This window comes from Hemiscyllium ocellatum, chromosome 21, assembly GCF_020745735.1.
Source record: "Hemiscyllium ocellatum isolate sHemOce1 chromosome 21, sHemOce1.pat.X.cur, whole genome shotgun sequence".
Taxonomy (NCBI): Eukaryota; Metazoa; Chordata; class Chondrichthyes; order Orectolobiformes; family Hemiscylliidae; genus Hemiscyllium; species Hemiscyllium ocellatum.
In genome coordinates, this window is record NC_083421.1 from 52,288,587 (window position 1) to 52,310,110 (window position 21,524).

At 40.9% G+C, this 21,524-nt stretch overlaps 2 protein-coding genes across 3 annotated transcripts in view; one reads left to right on the forward strand and one right to left on the reverse strand.

Moving 5' to 3' along the window:
* Positions 1-19,002, reverse strand: part of gtf3c4 (general transcription factor IIIC, polypeptide 4) — a 30,849-nt gene extending 11,847 nt beyond the window's left edge. The window contains exons 1-2 of one of the 2 annotated variants that reach the window (XM_060841101.1): positions 18,716-19,002; positions 13,883-15,697 (exon numbers count right to left, since the gene is read on the reverse strand). In XM_060841101.1, the coding sequence (XP_060697084.1) occupies positions 13,883-15,697; positions 18,716-18,994 (2,094 nt within the window). In that variant the 5' untranslated portion in view covers positions 18,995-19,002. Of the gene's footprint in view, positions 1-13,882; positions 15,698-17,825; positions 17,994-18,715 lie in introns of those variants that run through there. The other variant, XM_060841102.1, reaches the window with a different exon arrangement.
* Positions 19,003-19,241: 239 nt separating this feature from the next.
* The window catches only part of ddx31 (DEAD (Asp-Glu-Ala-Asp) box polypeptide 31), an 86,081-nt gene continuing 83,798 nt past the window's right edge, over positions 19,242-21,524 (forward strand). Inside the window, exon 1 of the mRNA XM_060841103.1 lies at positions 19,242-19,615. Coding sequence (XP_060697086.1) covers positions 19,502-19,615 — 114 coding nt within the window. The 5' untranslated portion in view covers positions 19,242-19,501. The remainder of the gene's footprint in view (positions 19,616-21,524) is intronic.

The window sequence follows — 21,524 nt, forward strand, 5'->3', positions numbered from 1 at the left end:
TCAGCCACAGGTGGTTGGGTTGGTTGGTGCAGGTGTCCCAGAGGAGTTCTCTGAAACGTTGCGCAGTAAGCGGCCTGTCTCCCCAATGTATAGGAGGCCACATCGGGTGCAGCGGATGCAGTAAATGATGTGTGTGGAGGTGCAGGTGAATTTCTGATGGATATTGAAGGATTTCTTGGGGCCTTGGAGGGAAGTGAAGGGTGAGGTGCGGGCGCAAGTTTTGCATTTTTTGCAGTTGCAGGGGAAGGTGCCGGGAGTGGAGGTTGGGTTGGTGGGGGGTGTGGATCTGACAAGGGAGTCACAGAGGGAGTGGTCTTTCCGGAACGCTGATAGGGGTGGGGAGGGAAATATATCCTTGGTGGTGGGGTTCGTTTGGAGGTGGCAGAAATGACGAAGGATGATCCGATATATCTGGAGGTTGGTGGGGTGGTAGGTGAGGACAAGTGGGATTCTGTCCTGTTGGCGATTGGAGGGGAGGGGTTCAAGGGCGGAGGAGCAGGGAGTGGAGGAGATGCAGTGGAGTGTTTGAGGACGTGGCTGAAGAGCTTCAAGGGCAGATGAGATGACCTGGGGGGTGCAGTGAGAGAGGGGCTCACTGATATTCTTGTAGAGGGAGGAGGAGAGCTTCTTCAAGGAAGGCATCCTTGCAAGAGAATTGGCAGTAGGTTAAAATCAACTAGGAGAGAGTGAGGACTGCAGATGCTGGGGATCAGAGCTTAAGAATGTGTTGCTGGAGAAGCCCTGCAGGTCAGGCAGCATCCAACGAGCAGGAGAATCAACATTTCGGGCATAAGCCTTTCTTCAGGAATGAGGAGGGTGTGCCAAGCAGGCTAAGATAAAAGGCAGGGAGGAGGGACTTGGGGGAGGGGCACTGGGAATACGATAGGTGGAAGGAGGTTAAGGTGAGGGTGATAGGCCGGAGAGGAGGTGGGGGCAGAGAGGTCGGGAAGAAGATTGCAGGTCAAGAAGGCGGTGCTGAGTCTGAGGGTTGGGACTGAGAAAAGGTGGGGGGAGGGGCTCCTCCGCCCTTGAACCCCGCCCCTCTAATCGCCACCAGGACAGAACCCCACTAGTCCTCACCTACCACCCCACCAACCTCCAGATACATCGGATCATCCTTCGTCTTTTCCGCCACCTCCAAACAGACCCCACCACCAAGGGTATATTTCCCTCTCCACCCCTATCAGCGTTCCAGAAAGACCACTCCATCCGCGACTCCCTTGTCAGATCCACAACCCAATCTCCACTCCCGGCACCTTCCCCTGCAACCGCAAAAAACGCAAAACTTGCTCCTACACCTCCCCCCCACTTCCCTCCAAGGCCCCATGGGGATCCTTTACTGTATTCACTGCACCCGATGTGGCCTCCTATACATTGGGGAGACAGGCCGCCTACTTGTGGAACGTTTCAGAGAACACCTCTGGGACACCCGCACCAACCAACCCAACCGCCCCGTGGCTCAACACTTTAACTCCCCCTCCCACTCCGCCAAGGACATGCAGGCCCTTAGCCTCCTCCATCACCAGACCATAGCAACACGACGCCTGGAGGAAGAGCGCCTCATCTCCACCTAGGAACCCTCCAACCACAAGGGATGAATGCAGATTTCTCCAGCTTCCTCATTTCCCCTCTCCCCACCTTTTCTCAGTCCCAACCCTCAGACACAGCTCCACCTTCTTGACCTGCAATCTTCTTCCCGACCTCTCCGCCCCCACCCCTACTCCGGCCTATCACCCTCACCTTAACCTCCTTCCCCAAGTCCCACCTCCCTACCTTTTATCTTAGCCTGCTTGGCACACCCTTCTCATTCCTGAAGAAAGGCTTATGCTTCTCCTTTGATGCTGCCTGACCTCCTGCGCTTTTCCAGCAACACATTTTTAAGCTCTGATCCCCAGCATCTGCAGTCCTCACTTTCTCCTAGTCAGGTATAGACAGGATAGATTGGGTGAATCCTTAGAAGAGTATAGAGGCAGTAGGAGTATATTTCACATGGAAATCAGGAGGGCAAAAAGGGGACATGAGATAGCTTTGGCAAAAAGGATTAAGGAGAATCCAAAAGGTTTTTACAAACATATTACAGACAAAAGGGAACTAGGGAGAGAACAGGGCCCCTCAAAAATCAGTAAGGTGGCCTTTGTGTGGAGCCGCAGGAGATGGGGGAGATACTAAACAAGTATTTTGCATCGATGTTTACTGTGGAAAAGGACATGGAAGGTATAGAATGTAGGGAAGTAGATGGTGGTATCTTGAAAAACGTCCATATTACAGAGGAGGAAGTGCTGGATGCCTTGAAATGCATAAATTCCCAGGACCTGATCAGGTGTACCCGAGAACTCTGTGGGAAGTTAGGGAAGTGACTGCTGGGCCCCTTGCTGAGATATTTATGTCATCAATAGAGGTGCAGGAAGACTGAAGGTTGGCTAGCGTGGTGCCACTGTTTAAGAAAGGTGGTAAGGACAAGCCAGGGAACTAGAGACCAATGAGCCTGACATCGGTGGTGGGCAAGTTGTTGGAGGGAATCCTGAGGAACAGGACGTACATGTATTTGGAAAGGCAAGAATTGATTAGAGATAGACAACATGGCTTTGTGCATGGGAAATCGTGACTCACAAAATTGACTGAGTTTTTTTGAAAAAGCAATAAAGAGGATGAGGAGGGCAGAGCATTAGACAGGACCTATATGGACTTCAGTGAGGCATTTGACAAGGTTCCCCATGGGAGACCGGTTAGCAAGGTTAGATCTCATAGAATACAGGGATAATTAGCCATTGGGATACAGAGCTGGCTCAAATGTAGAAGACAGAGGGTGGTGGTGGAGGGTTGTTTTCAGACTGCAGACCTGTGACCAGTGGAGTGCCACAAGGATCGATGCTGGGTCCACTGCTTTTCACCATTGATATAAATGAGTTGGATATGAAGATAGGAGGTACACTTAGTAAGTTTGCAGATGATATCAAATTGGAGGTGCAGTGGACAGCGAAGAGGGTTACCTCAGATTACAATGGGATCCTAATCAAATGGGCCAATGGACTGAGAAGTAGCAGATGGAGTTTGATTTAGATAAATGCGAGATGCTGCATTTTGGGAAGGCAAATCAGGGCAGGACGTATGTACTTAATGGTAAGGTCCTCGGGAGTGTTGCTGAACAAAGAGACCTTGGAGTGCAGGTTCATAGCACCTTGAAAGTGGAGTCGCAGGTAGATAGGATAGTGAAGAAGGCATTTGTTATGCTTCCCTTTATTGGTCAGACTATTGAGTATAGGAGTTGGGAGATTGTGTTGCGGTTGTATAGGACATTGGTTTGGCCACTTTTGGAATATTGCATGCAATTCTGGTCTCCTTCCAATCGGAAGGATGTTATGAAACTTAAAATGGCTCAGAAAAGATTTACAAGGATGTTGCCAGGGTTGGAGGATTTGAGTTATAGGGAGAGGTTGAATAGGGTGGAGCTGTTTTCCTTGGAGCGTTGGAGGCAAGGGGTGATCTTATAGAGGTTTATAAAATGATAAGGAGCATTTATAGGGTAAATAGACAAGGTCTTTTCCCTGGGGTGGGGAGTCCAGAACTAGAGGGCAGAATTTTAGGGTGAGAGGGGAAAGATATAAAAGAGACTTAAGGGGCAACGTTTTCACTCAGAGGGTGGTGCGTGTGTGGAATGGGCTGCCAGAGGAAGTGGTGGAGGCTAGTACAATTGCAACAATTAAAAGGCATCTGGATGGGTCCATGAACAGGAAGGGTTTGGAGGGATGTGGGCCAGGTGCTGGCAGATGGGACTAGAACGGGGTTGGGATATCTGGTCAGCACGGACGAGTTGGACTGAAGGGTCTGTTTCCGTGCTGTACATCTCTATGATTCCATGATTGATTCAGCAACATTTTAGAACATATTGAGATCTTTCCAAAAGTGGCTATCTGGTGTAGTTCTATAAATATAACTGAAAATGGGGTTATTATAAAAAAGTAATATTTTAACTAGTGAATTATCTGCCAATTTTAAACTTATGAGAACGAACTTCAGGGAAAAAAAGCACCACAAAGCCACGTTGGCATATATTAAAAACATGCTTGTTACCACTCCTGTGCCAAAAACCTCTACTTTAGAGAAAATGGATACAATCACTGGAAGTTCACTTTGAGGATTAATTCAATCTAAACACCATGGATGATTCTCATGTATTTGTTTTTAAAGTAACATAAAGGATCACATAATCAGTGCTCACGTTCCCTTGTTGTTTTGTACCTGTTTGGCTGATTATCGGCTGAAAATTACTGTGCTGAGAAGGCAAACAATCCCATTGAGAAATTCAGGCCACAGTGTTTAAAGAACAGCAATAATGACAGTAATTATAAAAAGCTCATATTTAACATTTTCCAACTGATTGACTGCCCTTTTTTTTAAATTTAGTAGAAGAATCTTGTAAATCTATCATGGGAAAACACATATTAGACACAGGTGCAACAGAATAATCCAAGTAATATTAGTTGTGACACATAACTACTATCTCTGTCGTATCGATAAAACTATGTACCATCTTTGGCAAAATAAAGAATTACCAAGCTCACTAATGGCTTAATTAATAGATTAGTTAATGACGATGGATGTACATTACAATTTCACTGTTAATAATTTTGTAAGTTAATGTACAGTTAAAAGGAATATAAGGAAGGTACACACCTTGATCCACATCAGAGACATTCACAAAGAAAATGAGGACTTTAGAAATTTAATCTATAAACATATATATCTGAATATATTTCAAACATGGTTAACCTCTCCACTGTTAACTTAGACATTTGAGATGCAAAGTGGAACCAAAGCAGCAGATTTTCTGTGTAAGACAAGGCACATTGCTGAGCCATAGTAGGGACAGTGTATCTAATCCATGGTGTGCCTGGGTGGGATTACCTGAACAATATCTGAAATAAAAGTGGAGAATGCCAGGTTTGGAATGTATGATCTTCCTTCTTCAAACAAGTTGCAGGCAATGTGATTTAAATCAAGGTGATTTTGTACAGGTTTAAAATGACAGTCGTTAATAAACTTATGGAATGTAATGAATCTCGTCTACTAGACCATGCCAGCATGATCCTTATTCAGGAAACGGCTCAAGATTCATAGCTACAGGAAGTGATACCTCATTATCTAGCAGCGAATTATAAGGGACAAAGTCAAAGGGACACAAAGAACTTGATGAGAAAATACATGTTTAAGTCTAATCAGGACACGGAAATAGAAATGCTTGTGAGCTTGAAGTTGAGACAGAGGACTTCAGATTCTGCAATTAACAAAGTGCTGGCAAAACAACCCATGAAAACAGACAGGATGCTTTTTCTATTTTATGAAGCACAGTGTAATGTTAAGATAAAAATAGGCAATTAAATCTTGATTCCCATAATCAGATTTTAATACCCGGGCCCTTTAATGGATGAATGGTTTTAAGTAAAGGAAGTACACATTTGCTTACCTACACAAACACCCTATGCCACAAAGCATTCAATTTAAAGAAAAACGCTCGACTTCTGCAATAATCAACTGGACAAGATATTGAGTTTAGACTTCAAATGAGCATCCATTAGGAGCTCAGGTTTGCATATGGCCAGATTCAGCCCAATTGTGGCTGGAAAGTTAGGCAAGTTAACTTTGCCTGTGTGATTCAATTGTAAATATCCACAACCGAAAATATCTTGCAACAGTTAAGAGGGAGTAAAAGATAAATAAAATGGGGCAAAACATTCTCAAATCAAAATTTTCATACCATCATTAGCCAAAAAGCCAAAACTGAATAGACTTAAATATCACAAGCTGATGATTATGAAAATATACAAATTTATGTATATTTCTTGACATTTCTTGAGATGTTTGTTAATCATGGCTTTGAACACAAAATATTCTGCCAGTTTGTGGATCTTCTACAGTATTGCTCACATGTGAATCAGTTATGATGTTTTGTTTATTCTTTCACGGATACAGGCATCAATAACAAGACCAGCATTTGTCATCAGCCCCTAATTGCATTTGAACTGTGGCCTTGCCAAACCAAAGGGCATCTTAGAGTCAATCACTTTGCAATCACATGTAGGCCAGATTGAGAAAGGCAGATTGCCTTTCTTAAAAGGACAGTCAACTAGATGGGTTTACATGCAAATAATGAGAGTTTAATGTTGACCATCGCAGATTTTAACGGAATTTAAAATTTCATCAGCTGCCACAGAGTTTTGAACCTCTGGTTACTAGTGCAATGACACTAGCACAACTTTTATTCTCCCAAAGAACAAAAAGCATTAATTATAGGATTTAAATGACCAACTACTAAAGTAAGACCATGTCGCTGAACCTAAATAAATCAAACTGCTGTTAAGTAAATGTTGGGGTTTCACGCAGTGGGAAGTTGCCAAGCATCAGGCATAGTGACATCAGGCATAGTGACATCAGGCATAGTGACATCAGGCATAGTGACATCAGGCATAGTGACATCAGGCATAGTGACATCAGGCATAGTGACATCAGGCATAGTGACATTAACATCTCTATTTCTAGACAAAAGTAGGGGGCCAGATCAATCCTAATGTGCTTTACATGTTAAATGACTGCTATGGTTTTATAGCTCATTACCAAGATGATACAGAAACCTTGATTAAACTGTGTACAACCTCTAAGTGTAATGAACAGCAAGTGTGCACATCTACAGAGTTCTGGTGTTTGCAAACAGTTAATTTTACATATACTTGTCATCCAAGAATCTCCAAACTTTGAAAGTGAATTGCATATAGCTCAAATAATTTTGGAATTTCACTTTGATTATGAGTGCAACAGAAGGGCTCAGGTTCAAACTAATAAAAGATTAGGAATAACATCAGGACTTTTCCCAAACTCAAGAGAATGGAAATTATGGATTTTCTGATAGAGCGTTAGAAACTCAAATTCTGGAATCATTCAAATATTAAGTACGACCACAGAATGAAGTGCTTCTTCCTGACTCGAGAAATAAAGTGTCCCCATTAAATAGGCTCAACGTGATCCATCTGCACAAGTAGTTGCATTGGTGACATCAGGCGCCTGAACTGCTGTGCTCTTCCAGCACCACTAATCCAGAATCTGGTTTCCAGCATCTGCAGTCATTGTTTTTACCTTAAGTAAAGGCTGTGTAACTCTTGATTCACTTTCATGTTTTAAATAGTTGCAAACCACAAGTTGTTTTTGTTCTATTTTATGGACATCATCTGTGCCTTAAATAGCCATCTGCCACAAAACTAAAAAAGCTCTGAGATTGGGTATATGCAGGAAATAAAAGGACAGTCTCTTAATGGAGATCAGAGTTAGGCAAATGCTCCAATGTTGAGCGCGCACAAACACAGCTTCCCCTCTACGCTGCCACTGACTATAAATGCAGCCATAACCAGAAACAATGCTGTTAAGAGTTTACTCAAAAGTTGCTCATCTATAATTACCTTTTCTAAAACTGGCAAGCTTTTTTTTATATACAAAGCTTCCAAATGTGTTAGAATACTTCAATTTGAAATGTCACATCTGCAGAAATTCTTGCCTCAATTTTACATGCAAAAAAAAGTTCAATTTAGAAATTCATGTTTGCTCAAAAAAGGCAAATAAAGGAATTTTTTCTCTCTCATTGTGACATTATTAGGATTTGTAGCAGGCTCACTAAAGCTGAAACCATACCAACACCGGCAAACCAGCTGTAAAATGGATGAGGAACTTTTCTGATTTAAATGAGTGACTGGCAATTTGATTTTAATGAAACGTTTTTGTTCTCAAATGTTTAATGCCTGCTATCAAACAGTATCTCATCTCTATACCTCCATTCTCAGCTACAAGATGATGATACCTCACTGTTTGCCCCAGATGATCCTGCTTCCTAATTCTTTAACTTGACATGAAGGCTATCATTATTAAAAGGTACTGTGACTGAGGGTCGATAAACATGTTGTATTCCAGAAGAAAGCTTTAAACAAATCCTGGATTCATCTGTAATGACCTTATATGGAAAAGGTAATAAATGTCCTTCAGTGTTGAGCATGCTGGAGTAACATAGGTGTTTCATGCAAATACTTGAGATTAAACATAATTATAAAGTGATAAAATAGTTCAGGATTAACACATGCAAGCATGATCCAAGACAAATTAAGTGAATTTAATTGATTTCTCCCTTTATTGCCATTAGGCCTAGCTTGTTCTTACATTGCATGTTAAGTAGTTGATATATATTTTTAATTTTTTCCATTTTAATGTCTTCTGTACGTAATGAAAGGTGGCATATTTTATACATAATGTGCTCTTGAAACATGTTTTTTTCAGGCTTAACATTATTAAGGGCATATATGAAATACAGAATGAGATGGCTAGTAGACTTAGAAAGGTTATAGCACTGCAGGATCAGTCAGATAGGTGGGTGACTGCAGGAAAGGTAAGAAGGTAGTTCAAACGTCTCCAGTGGCTATTCCTCTATCAAACAGATATTCAGATTTTGGAACTGTTGAAGGAGATAGTTCTCTCTAGGAAAATGGAGGGGGTCGTCAGTTTTCGGATACTTGAAGCGATTATGTTAGGCAATATTTGACAGGATTTAAAAGAATTATCAGGGACTCTATCAGAGGCATAGACAGGAGATTCTGTGGCAGTGAGCATAAATTTAGGATGGTTTGTTGCTTTCCTGATGCTACGATTAAAGATGGTCTAAAAGTTTCAAGTATATTGTTAAAGGTGAGATTGAGAAGCCAGAAATTATTGTACATGTTGGTAGTGTTACAACACGGTGGTGAACCCTTCTATTAATTAACCAAACATCCAGAAAAGCTCACCTCGTCTTGTAATCCATTAAAATATGAGTGACAGAGAACTCTCAAATTCCACTATTTAAAGAAAATAACATCACTTTATTTTTTAACTCTAAAAGTGAACATTCAACAATTATTCACAATTCTAAGCCCCCTTTTCTCTTAACTGTTTATTATCTGCCTCCAACTCCATAACAATATGTTGTTCCAATAAGACACTTATTAAAATTACATCAACTTAATTTCAAAACTATACAGCCACTGTCGGTTTTGACGTCTGTCTTCTTCCGGCTGAGGATTTCCTGCGAATATATTTCATATGAAAAGATACCTTTGATATAGAGTTTCCTAACTTCTCGGAGAGCAAGATGGTAGCTCTCCATGTATTTCTGTCTTGATGCAGCTGCTCTCTGACCAATTTTCAAAATGCCCACATTTTATTCTTCCCCAACATCGGATTGTCTCATTTGTTTGGTGTTGGCAAAACAATAAATTCAAACTCAATTGGGTTTTAGTATCCTGGGGTATAATTTAAACTGAAAATGTGTTGCTTGAAAAGCGCAGCAGGTCAAGCAGCATCCAAGGAGCAGGATGCTGCCTGACCTGCTGCACTTTTCCAGCAACACATTTTCAGCTCTGATCTCTAGCATCTGCAGTCCTCACTTTCTCCTAGCATAATTTAAACTGACTGGTTATATCCAAATTGTTGTCTAAACAGAAACCAAAACTCGAACATCCATTTCACAACCAAATGTTACATATTTTCAATTTTCTCGTATACTCAGACTGCTATCCAGTCATATACATTGGTGGTTGTGAGCTGTCAGTGCAGAACAACATTCACTCTCTTAAAAGTACAGTACACACCTTCAACTTCATAACAGTGGGAATGACATTTTCAGGGAAAACATTAAAAGCAGTGCAGAATCAATTAAAGAGGATAGGTAGAAGATTAAAAAAAAAACATTAAAAGTAGTAATTTCCAGTTTACTCCCAATGCTAAACTCAAATGAGAAAAGGAACAAAAGGTGGAAGGAGATAAATCGATGGTTAAGAGCTGATGTATTGATCAAGGATTCAGGTTTTTGGACAACTCGAATGTCTTTTGGGATAGAAAAGACCTGTTCAAAGAGGATGGGTCTATCTAAACTGGAAGGAACCAATATCTTAGTAAAGAGATTTGTTCATTCCATTAAAGGAGATTTTATACTGATAGAATTCCTCCATTCCCCTTTTCTAAATAGCAGTGTGAACAGAAAGATTAATGGGAAGGTTCAGAACGTGAAGAGAGGCAGGTCAATTCAAAAAAAAAGATAAAAGAGAGTTAGAGTATGTAGGAACTCTAAAGAACTAAATTGCATTTATTTTAATGCAAGGGGTCTTACAGATAAGGCTGATGAACTGAGGGCATGTTTAAGAACATGGGATTGGGACACCATCACTATTACAGAAACTTGGCTGAGAGACGGACAAAACTGGCAGCTTGATATTCCAGATTTTAATTGCAGTTGGAAAGAAATAAAAAGAGGCAAGAAAGGAGGGTGGGGATGGCATTTTGAATTAAGGAATATTCTGCTGTAACTAGGATAGACCAGTTATTTCTGAAAAATCATCCAGTGAAAATTTATAGGTAGAAAACACAAATAAGAAAGGAAATATCACTTTGATGGGATTGTACTATAAGTCCCCAATAGTAAGAGGGAAATTGAGAAACAAGTATGTAGGGAGATCTCAGACATATGTTAGCATAATAAGCTAGCGATAATGGGGACTTTTAATTTTCCAAACATTGATTGGGGCTACCATAGTGTTAAAGTTGAGACAGTGAAGAATTTGTCAAATGTGTTCAAGAATATTTTATTTATCAATATGGATGTTCCTACTACAAAAGGAGCAAAATTAGACCTTTTGGGCAATAAGGCAGGCAGGTGACTGAAGTAAAAGAGGGGGGAGCACTTTGGGTCTAGCGATCATAACTCTATTCATTTCAAGATGATTTAAAAAGGATATGCCTTCCATGAAAGTGAAAGCTTTTCCACTGGAATAAGGAAAATTTTAATGCTATGAAACAAGAACTTACAAAAGTTGATTGGAGTAGATGTTTGCAGGTAAAAGAAGTCTGACAAGTGGGAGGCGATCAAGAATGTGATGATCAGAGTTCCTGTTAGAGTGAAGGGTAAGGATGGTGAGATTAAGGAATAATGGACAAATAAAGATATTGAGGTTCAGGTCAAGAATATTAGAGAACCATACTTTAAATATAGACAACTTGGTTCAATTGAATCTCAATCAATATGAAGATTGTCGGGACATTCTTAAGACAGAAATCAGGAAGGCAAGAGGGAATATGAGATTGCCTTAGCAGATAAGGTTAAGGATAAACCAAAGAGATGCTACAAACACATTAAGAACAAGTTTTTTACTGTGGAGAAAGAAATTAAGTCTAAAGAATGCAGAGAAATAAACTTTGATGTTTTAAAAACAGTTCACATTATAGAAGAGGAATTTCGGGAGGTCTTAGCAATTATAAAAATGAATACATCTCCAGGACTGAATTTAATGTATCCCAGAATGTTGTGGGAAGCGAGAGAGAAAATTATGAGACCTCTTGCAGAAATATTTGCATCTATAACTACGGATGAAGTATCTGATGATTGGAGGGTGGCTCATGTTGTACCTATGCTTAAGAAAGGAAGCACGGAGAAACTGGGGAACTATAGATCGGAGAGTCTGACTTTAGTTGCGGGTAAATTGTTGGAGGTGATGACATAAGATAGGATTTATAGACATTTAGAGAGGCAAAAATTGATTAGAGATAGTCAGCATGGTTTTGTGCAAGAAAAATAGAGTCTCACAAACTTGATTGAGTTTTTTGGGAAAGTTACCAAGAACATCGATAAGGGCAGAGCAGGAGATATTGTTTATTTAGATTTTGGTAAAACCTTTGACAAGGTTTCACATGTACACTAATGAGTAAAGTTAGGTCACATGGAATTCAGGGTGAGCTTGCCAATTAGATACATAATTGGCTTAACAGCAGGAAACATGGAGTAACAGTGGAGGCTCGCTTTTCTGACCGGAGGCCTATGACCAGCAGTGTTCCACACGAATCAGTTCCGGGTCCTCTTGTTTGCCATTTACATAAATGATTTGGATGAGAATATAGAAGGCATGGTTAGTAAGTTTACGGAAAGCAGTAAAATTGGTGGCATTGGAGACAGCGAATGCGGTCCTCTAGGATTACTAAAGGATCTTGATTAAATAGGTCAATGGGCTGAAAAATGGCAGATGGAGTTCAATTGGGGAATAATGTATGGTATTGCATTTTGATATAACAAACAAGAGTAGGGCTTATACAAGTAATGGCAGGGCTTTGGGTAATGTTGTAGAATAGACAGACCTAGGGGTGCAGGTACATAATTCTTTGAAGCTTGCATCACAAATAGACAGAATGACTATAAAGACATTTGGCATGCTTGCCTTCATTGCTCAGTTCTGAGTAGAGGAGTTGGGAAGTCATGTTGACGTTGTACACGACATTGGTGAGACTTCTTCTAGAATACTGTGTCCAGTTCTGGTCACCCAATTGTAAAAAGATTATTAAGCTGGACAGGGTTCAGAAGAGATATACCAGGATGATGCCGGGTATGAAAAGTTTTATTTATAAAGAAAGGCTGGACTTCTTTCACTGGAGCTTAGGAGGTTGACAGGCAATCTGATAGACGTTTATGTAATTAGGAGGTATAGATAGAGTTAATGGTAGGTGTCTTTTCCCTCGGATGGAGGATTTCAAGACTAGGGGACACATTTTTAAGGTGAGGGGAGAGAGGTTTAAAAAAGACGTAAGAAGCAATTTTTTTTAAACAGAGGATGGCTCATGTGTTGAATGAACTTCCTAAGAAAGTAGTGGATGTGGCATTTGAATAGATACTTGAAAAGGAAAGGTTTGGAGGGATAGGTGCAGGCAGGTGTCTTGTTTAGTTTGGGATTATATTTGGCATTTACTGGTTGGACCAAAGGGTCTGTTTCCATGCTGTATGACTTTATGACTCTAATTCATCCACTGTAAAGTACTTCTTATTTGTCACTTTTAAATTTCATTTGCCATCTGTTTGCCCTCCTAACTGGAAAGCATTGTTTCTGTAAGGGATTATTCATATGCAACTGAATCAAGATTAGAAAAATGTAATTCAATATAGTAGCTGTATTGAGCACATGAACATGCATACGTGTTAAGGCCCAGAGCTTATTTGGAGCCATTTTCAATTGAATTGTTTGGTCAATTAAGTCTGTCACTACATTTGTTAGCAAATTGGGATACTACCAGGAAGACTTCAGTAGGCTGAATGGGTTTTACACAACTCTTACTTGTTGTTTTCACCTGTATTCTCAGGATGTCAGCGATGCTGGTGAGGCTACACTTATTATCCATCACTTCATGCGATGAGATGGTGGTGAACCTTATTTGTTGGAACTCAGTAGAAGCACAATGACAGATCACAATGAACCATAGTGAGATCTGAGCTCTCAAGCCCTGGGTTGCCAGCACTGTGATCACTAATATGTTGCCATTGTTTACTCTATTGTCAGAAACTGTATTCATGTTTTGAGATATTTGGAAAGCAGCAAAGAATTTTATTTTCTTTTCCTTTCAAAATTAGTCTTACTTCATAGTGATGGATAAAAATTACAAAATACGATGACAGGCAACATTTTGGAGTTCCTGACAACATAGGATTTCTGTCAAAATTATTGTTAGTCTTATCTCAAAATACTTGCAGAAAAACATAAACGTACACTCTTGGATCTTTCCAATGAAAAGTACAGTAAAAAATAGAAAGTGATACATTTAGGCTACATGACAGAGACATGAAGATTAATGTCCATTTGCACAGATATATTCCAGTGGCATTCACTAGCCCTAGTGATTCCGCCTAGTTGGAGGATGAAGCTACGATCTCCATTCTTCCCAGTTGGTTGGGAATCATAGGTGGCAGAGTTTCAATGGACTAAGTGATCACTGAAAACATTGCTTTTCATGTACAAGGGAAGGTGGAGGAGCAGAGGATTAACTTTTAAAAAAGACCTACCTTTGCTGTCCGATCATCGTAGCTGGGATCAGAGGTCAAGAAGTCACAAATGCCTCTGGTTGGAACACTGGTGTTCTCTGTAATCCAGGTGTGAAGGTACACTTCACCCAGAACTCGTTTCATATGTTCACGTGTCAGATGGAGTTCCACTACTTCAATGTTAGTCTGAATTGCATTCAATTTCTTTGCAATCATTTCATGAATCTGTTCTTCAGTATTGCCATCTTTAGGTTCCACTGAAGAGTCCTCGGCTTGACTTGCAACTCCTCTGCTTGTTTGAGTACTCTCTGAACTGGTCTTTGCCTCATCTGGCTGTCTCTTATTCTCGCTTAACAATGCAGAGTTGTCACAAAGCAAAATCTTTGACTCACAATGATTTGGTCTCCAAAGTGCTTCATTGGGTGCCTTTTGTAGGGTCTGAAACAAAATCTTTAAGAGAAAAAGTCTTAAACGCCACAAGTAATTTGATGGATTGGTCTGAAGTTTATGGTCTAGAGCTTCATCTAGCTCTGGAGGAATACGTTTTTCAGTCAACACTCGCCAACGTACAAGGTCAAGTAAGTCCACTTGTTTGAACAAATTGTGAATGGAAGATTCTAAAATTTTAGAAGCTGCTTCTTCTGGTGTTTTTAATGTGATAAACTGCACCTGGTACATACGGCTGGCTGGATGGAGGCCATTGTTTATACCTTCTGCTGTCACAAGAGCGAGGTATGCATTGTTTGGGCTGAGACATATTCCATGAAGTCTCACTGTGCCAATTGACTCCGGCAATTTGATTAAGGTATGATCAAACTTTACTGCTACATCCGTGAAAAGAGGAGTCAGCTTTCGAATGGTTCCATCAACAGAGCAGGTGTAGAAACTCGCAGTTTGTTTATTGGCTGTCAGAGACACAATGGGAAGAGTGTGGAGGCCTGTCACATGAGAATTGTGAACATTCAGTCCAGCTTTGGATATCAATAGTAAGCACCAGAAAACATATGTTCCTCTGGCTGCCACAACCAAGCTGCAGCTGCACTTCTGGTAGGGATGGTAGAGAGAGATACATCTAATATTGTGCACAGGTAATTGATCCATCTCTTGCCAAAGAACCACAGGTTGTCGGAGAGTGAAGTAACCTTTCACTGCTTTCAAGTTCACTGGCAGAATCTTAACAGGTCCTTTAGAACTGCCAACAATCAACCCACTCATTTTGCGACTACCATGTTCGTATTCCCACCAAGCCAGGACACTTGGGTCATTAATACCTGATTCAATGGTACTGCATGCAATGATAGAATCTTTGCCATGAAACGGGATTTGGAATTGCCATATAACAACATCACCATTTTCAAGCAGGACAGCCAAAAGTACAGTGCCCACGTCTTCACACTCATTGTTAGCTTTTACACGTTGAGTGTTGCAGATACTGGACCATTCCATTCTAACAGGAGCCTGCATATAATGTCTCCTTTGGAATTCAGAGAAATCCTTCAACTCCCCACCCAGATCCGCATCCAAATTCCCATATTTGTTCTCATACAGCATCTCACCATATACCTCCGTAATATCTAAAGCTGGTGTCCACTGCAACCTGTTCACATTCACCTGGATGGACAGTCTATTGTCCAGTGTCAAAGATGCTAACAGACACCTTCCATTGAAGTCACAACCCAAAGGAGACCAGCTGGTAAATTTAAAACCTCGCAATGGCGACAAAGCACCCCCTTCAGGATTAAAGACCCTGTCCATCATTAATGAATGACTTAGAGTTGGATCTTTTTTGCTCAGGAACTTGTCCTTGCAGCCACTTACTTCTGCCTGAGAGCCAACCTTAAAATACACAAAACATAAAAATTAGCATTTGCTTTCAGCTTGAAAATTATTATTGTTGTTAAAATAGAATTTACATGAAAACAAGCATAACTGATAAGACTATTGTTTCTGCCATACCTTAACATTAAATAGTTAAGAGTTGAAAAATATCAGAGATTCAAGTTTCTTTTAGCACTTGCTCACTGAAATGTCAAAACGGAAATGCTTTCCCCTATTAAAGCAAAACCTACGTAAACTGCAGTTTGGAAATTATCATATTGAGTATAATAACTTACATCCCTCAAAGAGAAGAGAATAATACTAAACAGAAGGCTGGACAAATTAAAGGTGTGAGGAAAGGGTCTGGAAAACTGTTGAAGAGTTAGGTTCTTCGGACATTTCGAAAGAAAGTAGAGAAGTGGTGGAGGCTCGTACAATTACAATACTTAAAAGGTGTCTGGATGGGTAAATCATAGAGTCATAGAGATGTACAGCATGGAAACAGACCCTTCAGTCCAATCCTTCCATGCCAACCAGATATCCCAACCAAATCTCATCCCACCTGCCAGCACCCAGCCCAAATCCCTTCAAACCCTTCCTATTCATATACCCATCCAAATGCCTTTTAAATGTTGCAATTGTACCAGCCTCCACCACTTCCTCTGGCAGCTCATTCCATACATGTACCACCCTGTGTGAAAAAGTTGCCCCTTAGGTCTCTTTTATATCTTTCCCTTCTCACCCTAAACCTAAGCCCTCTAGTTCTGGACTCCACAACCCAGGAAAAAGACTTTGTCTATTTATCCTATCGATGCCCCTCATAATTTTGTAAACCTCCTCAGTCTCCGGTGCTCCAGAGAAAACAGCCCCAGTCTGTCCAGCCTCTCTTTATAGCTCAAATCCTCCAACCCTGGCAACATTCTTGTAATTTTTTTCTGAACCCTTTCCAGTTTCACAACATCTTTCCGATAGGAAGGAGACCAGTACTGCACACAATATTAAATGTCCTGTACAGCCGCAACATGACCTCCCAACTCCTGTACTCAATACTCTGACCAATAAAGGAAAACATACCAAACGCCTTCTTCACGATCCTATCTACCTGCGACTCCACTTTCAAGGAGCAATGAACCTACACTCCAAGGTCTCTTTGCTCAGCAACACTCCCTAGGACCTTACCATTAAGTGTATATGTCCTGCTAAGATTTGCTTTCCCAAAATGCAGCACCTCACATTTATCTGAATTAAACTCCATCTGCCACTTCTTAGCCCACTAGCCCATCTGAGGTAACCCTCGTCACTATCCACTACACAATCAATTTCAGTGTCATCTGCAAACTTACTAACTGTACTTCTTAAGCTTGCATCCAAATCATTTATATAAATTGCAAAAAGTACAGGACCAATGAATAGGAAAAGTTTAGAGAGATATGCACCATGTGCTGGTAAATATTAGGATTTCTAGCATGAACGAGTTGGACCGAAGTGTCTGTTTCCATGTAGTAGATCCCTATGACTCTATGACTGTATTGAGATAGTGTCTGAAACAAGATAACTTTTTATAGTGGAGCAGATAGCAAGCACTGAATCGGTTTTGGAGACTTGGGGCTGGAACAGAAAGCTAGAAGAATTAAGGTGAACCTTAAATGATAGGAGACTGAAATCTAGTGAGACTTGACTGGGATGGAAATGCTACACGTGTTGGTTTTAGGTTTTACTGGTCAGGAAATCCAGTCTAGTGTCTATCTAGATGAATGCAGTCCTACTGAATGACTCCAAACAACAAGAGAGAAGCCCTAAGTAAAATCTTACATCGGCATCTCCAACATATATCACAATCACATTATTATAGGAATTGACCATTCAGCCCTTGAGCACATTTCAAGGAGATCATTGATTGGCATTCTAATCCCATCCATGTGTTTAGCTCAGTTAACAAAAATCAAGTTCAGATTTAAAGTGATTAATTGAATGGGCATTTGATATTTGTGGGAGAGTCTCATGCTTCTACCACCCATTGCCAGGAATGTTAACCTGCTGTTTGAATGACCTGGTTCTGATTTTTAAGATGATTCCCTTTTGTATTAAGACTCTCCTGTTAGTGATCAATCCTTTTCAAAATCCTAAAACTTCAATCATCCCTTACCCTTTTATAGAGAACAGGAGCCTGGTCATGTAACTTCATGTTATAATTCAATCCTTGTAGAACTAGTAACATTCTGATGAACCTGCACTTCACTCCTTTCAAGTCCAATGTCTCCTTTAGAGAGGTGTGGTGCCCACTTTAGTGTGATCTGAAATCTTAAGGTAAACATCTGTTTGCAGTCTTTCAAAATCAGGACCCCTTTCCTCTAACTAATAACAATGAAAAATAAAACTAATAAGATTAGTTTATGTTGCCTTGGCATCTGATTATAGCACACAGGTAGCCAAAGAGACACATAAACAAAAAAAAACCTTTCCTGCATCTAGTGCAGCAAATCAGGTATAGTGGAAGTAAGGTATTCCTGATGAAGGGCTTATGCTCGAAACGTCGAATTCTCTATTCCTGAGATGCTGCCTGGCCTGCTGTGCTTTGACCAGCAACACATTTGCAGCTGTAAGGTATGCTTGGACTAGCCACTAACTCTGGGGGAGAAAACAACGAGTTTTGTCAGTGCACTGCTAACTGTGTCATTAAAGTATTCAAACTTGTGACAACACTGTAACCCCACAGTTCTTCATAACAAAATTCAAATGAAAAACAAAGCTGAGGCAAATTTTGACTATTCACAACCATACACCATTCAATCTTCTCACTGTCCCGTAGGAATTCAACTAGCGATCTAAAATCTGGGGGCTATCACGTTTCAGATCAGCGTGAGTTTGGAAAATAGTCATTTTTAGAAATGTTTTTCAGGAGCTTTTTCTTTTAAAAAAAAGGAACAGGATAATCAAGTGGTGCATCTGACAGGGGATACAGTAACTTATCTGCACAGGAATCCGGAGAGCTTGTCGGGCGTTGCTGGTTTGTCTGTCTGCCAGGGAGGGACTTACCTTGAGGGAGCAGCTCTGGCTGGGTGCTGGCACCGAGGTCCTGTGGATCACCATGTCCAGCCCGTTGTTATGGATGTCGCAAATCTGCTCCAGGACGTAGATGTTTTTGCCGGTGGTGATGGAGAGCCGGTTGTCCTCGGACCAACTGAGCGGCTCGGGCCCGCTCACCGGATACTGCAGCTTGATACTGGGCTCCCGCTTGCTTGTCAACACCGCCCTCGCGCTGGCCGGGCTGCCGCCACTCTTCCTCTTCGCGGAGGCCGCAGACACCGCCGCCATCTTGCCCAAGCCCCACCCCCCCCCAACCCCGCGGCTTCCGGAAGTGGCGCTCCAACATTGCGACCATTGACGATGGAAAGACCCTACACCGCATCAGTTAGTAACCGGGTTGCCTCAGAATATTGCCTGATATCACTAACCAAGTAGAATTTTTAAATAATTCGGCTGGAAAGGCCGGTATAAGTGTGAGCAAACCACACTTAGAGAATTTATTAAAAATAATCGCAAGGACAGAGTCTGTTTTGCCCATTTTTGTTAGATAGGAGTTTATTGCTTTTTAGTCATTCTCGTTCGAAGAATAAAGCGTTCCTGTAATTATTAAGATTAAGAAGATTCTCGGTTTCCAGTCATTTTTCAGCCTGTTTTTAGGCGGCCATATGGTGGTTTGATGGTAAAGCTCGGCAAACTCAGGTGCAGTCTCTGTGGAAGGTGGAGCTGCTGGAGTTGGTCAGCAGTCGTCATTCCAGCTTCAATTTGGGTTGTGTTAAACTTAATTTAATCGCGGACATGGCCGGAGACGATGGCTTAATGTTAAATCGTGCCAATAATCGCGGGGGCCCGGCTTCCAGTCGAAGGAAGAAGGTTCGTCCGCGCCAGGGTTCGAGAGATGTGGAAAGTCAGGTAATGTGCTTTTCCACGTGGATTTTGTCGGTGTTCAGGACCGACATCGATCTAAGTAAGTTTTTTTGGGGGGGGGGGGGGAGGAAAGAACTACAGACGCTGGAAATCAGAAAACAAAAATAAATCGGTGGAGAGAGGGGGGAAAAAAAACAGGAGTTAACGTTTCGGGTCCAGTGACCCTTCTTCGGCTGTTCAGAGATTGTCTTCCAGCAGTTTCTGTAAGTGATGGTGAGGTTGGCCGTTGTGAAAGACACGTTGGAAAGTTGGACTGAAGGGTGTTTTATGTAACGAGCCGATCTGTTAGCGGTCGATGTTTGTTTTAGTAACAGACAACTCTATGTTAGCATTTTATACTTTTTACCATATTTATTATGGGTGACGATCAGCCCATTCACCAAGTACATCTCAAAACTACTGTTGCTGCTATATACTTTTTTGTTTCTAAGTTGACTTTGCTTCTAATTTATTTGGATTGGAAGTCTCTTCCGACGGTTAAACGCCTACTTTGTGAAGAAGAATGTTACTGATATTATTGTTCTTAAACTTTGCCCATTTATTAGTTTGAGTTCCTGTCTCATTTGCTGCTATATTTTGGGACGTACTTAGTGAATGGGCCGATCTGTATCCATAACACTACTTAAGAAATCTTTCTGCGTGACTGCACCTCCTTTCTAGGTGAATAGCCCACATCTTTCCAGATTTTCCTCATAATTCGGCCTTTCAGACGCCGAACATAATAGAGTAGTCTGGTGGCTGTCCTCGACGCTAGTTCCATCGTCTGATCCGAAATGTTAATTACAACATTGCCACTCATTGGTTTGAATTTGAATCAACTATGTAGAGCTTATTCGGCACTGTTTTATGTTTTTCAAGTATCTCTCAGATTGGAGCATTTTGTCTGGGGTGTTGCTGTACTTCCTCTCACATGTATTCATTCCATTGTTTTGTCTCAGTGGCTAAATTTTAGGATTGTCGGTTGTAGCTCTACTTTGTACGAACATGCTGTGTTGACTGAGGCTCCTCACTTTCAATTTACCTGTAATTCGGTTTCAGTATCCAAGTCACTGAAGTAAGATAGAAGCTGTAATGAAAGAACTTGCATTAAATACGACTTTTCATAATCAAAGAACATTGCAAATGCAATATGACCAATTAAATTTCTTTTTATTAGATTCCCTACAATGTGGAAACAGGCCCTTCGGCCAACCAGACCACACCGACCCTCCGAAGAGTAACCCACCCAGACCCATCGCCCCCTGACTAATGCACCTAACACTATGGTCAATTTAGCATGGCCAATTCACCTGACCTGTACCTCTTTGGATTGTGGGAGGAAACCCATGCAGACATGGGGAGAATGTGCAAACTCCATACAGACAGTCACCCAAGGCTGGTATCATACCTGGGACCCCTGGTGCTGTGAGGCTACAGTGCTAACAACTGAGCCACTGTGTCACCCTAAAGTGTAGTTACAGTCATAATGTAGGGGAAATGACAACTAATTTGCGCTCAGCAAGGGACAAATTGCCAAATAATCAATTTTGCTTATGTTTCAGGAATTAATACTTGACATTTAGTCTAAGATTATTTAATTAGCATGAACCAGTTGGGTATCTACAAAAGCATTTATAGATTTCTGAATTTAAGTTATTACAGTCTTTCTGACTGAATGGGAATAAGCATTACGTATAGTTAATTTCCTTATTTCTACACAAGTAATCAGCCAGCTACTTATTTTAATTCAGCTGTCTTTCAAACTTATTGCTGTTACAATTTGCTTTTCATTAGCACAAGTTAATGATTGTCCAAAAATTAGAAAAAGCTGATTGCTCCTTTGGCCGGTTTTCGTTTATATAACAATGAACACCAAGCTTAAATTTATGATTAGATTATGTGAGACAATAATTGC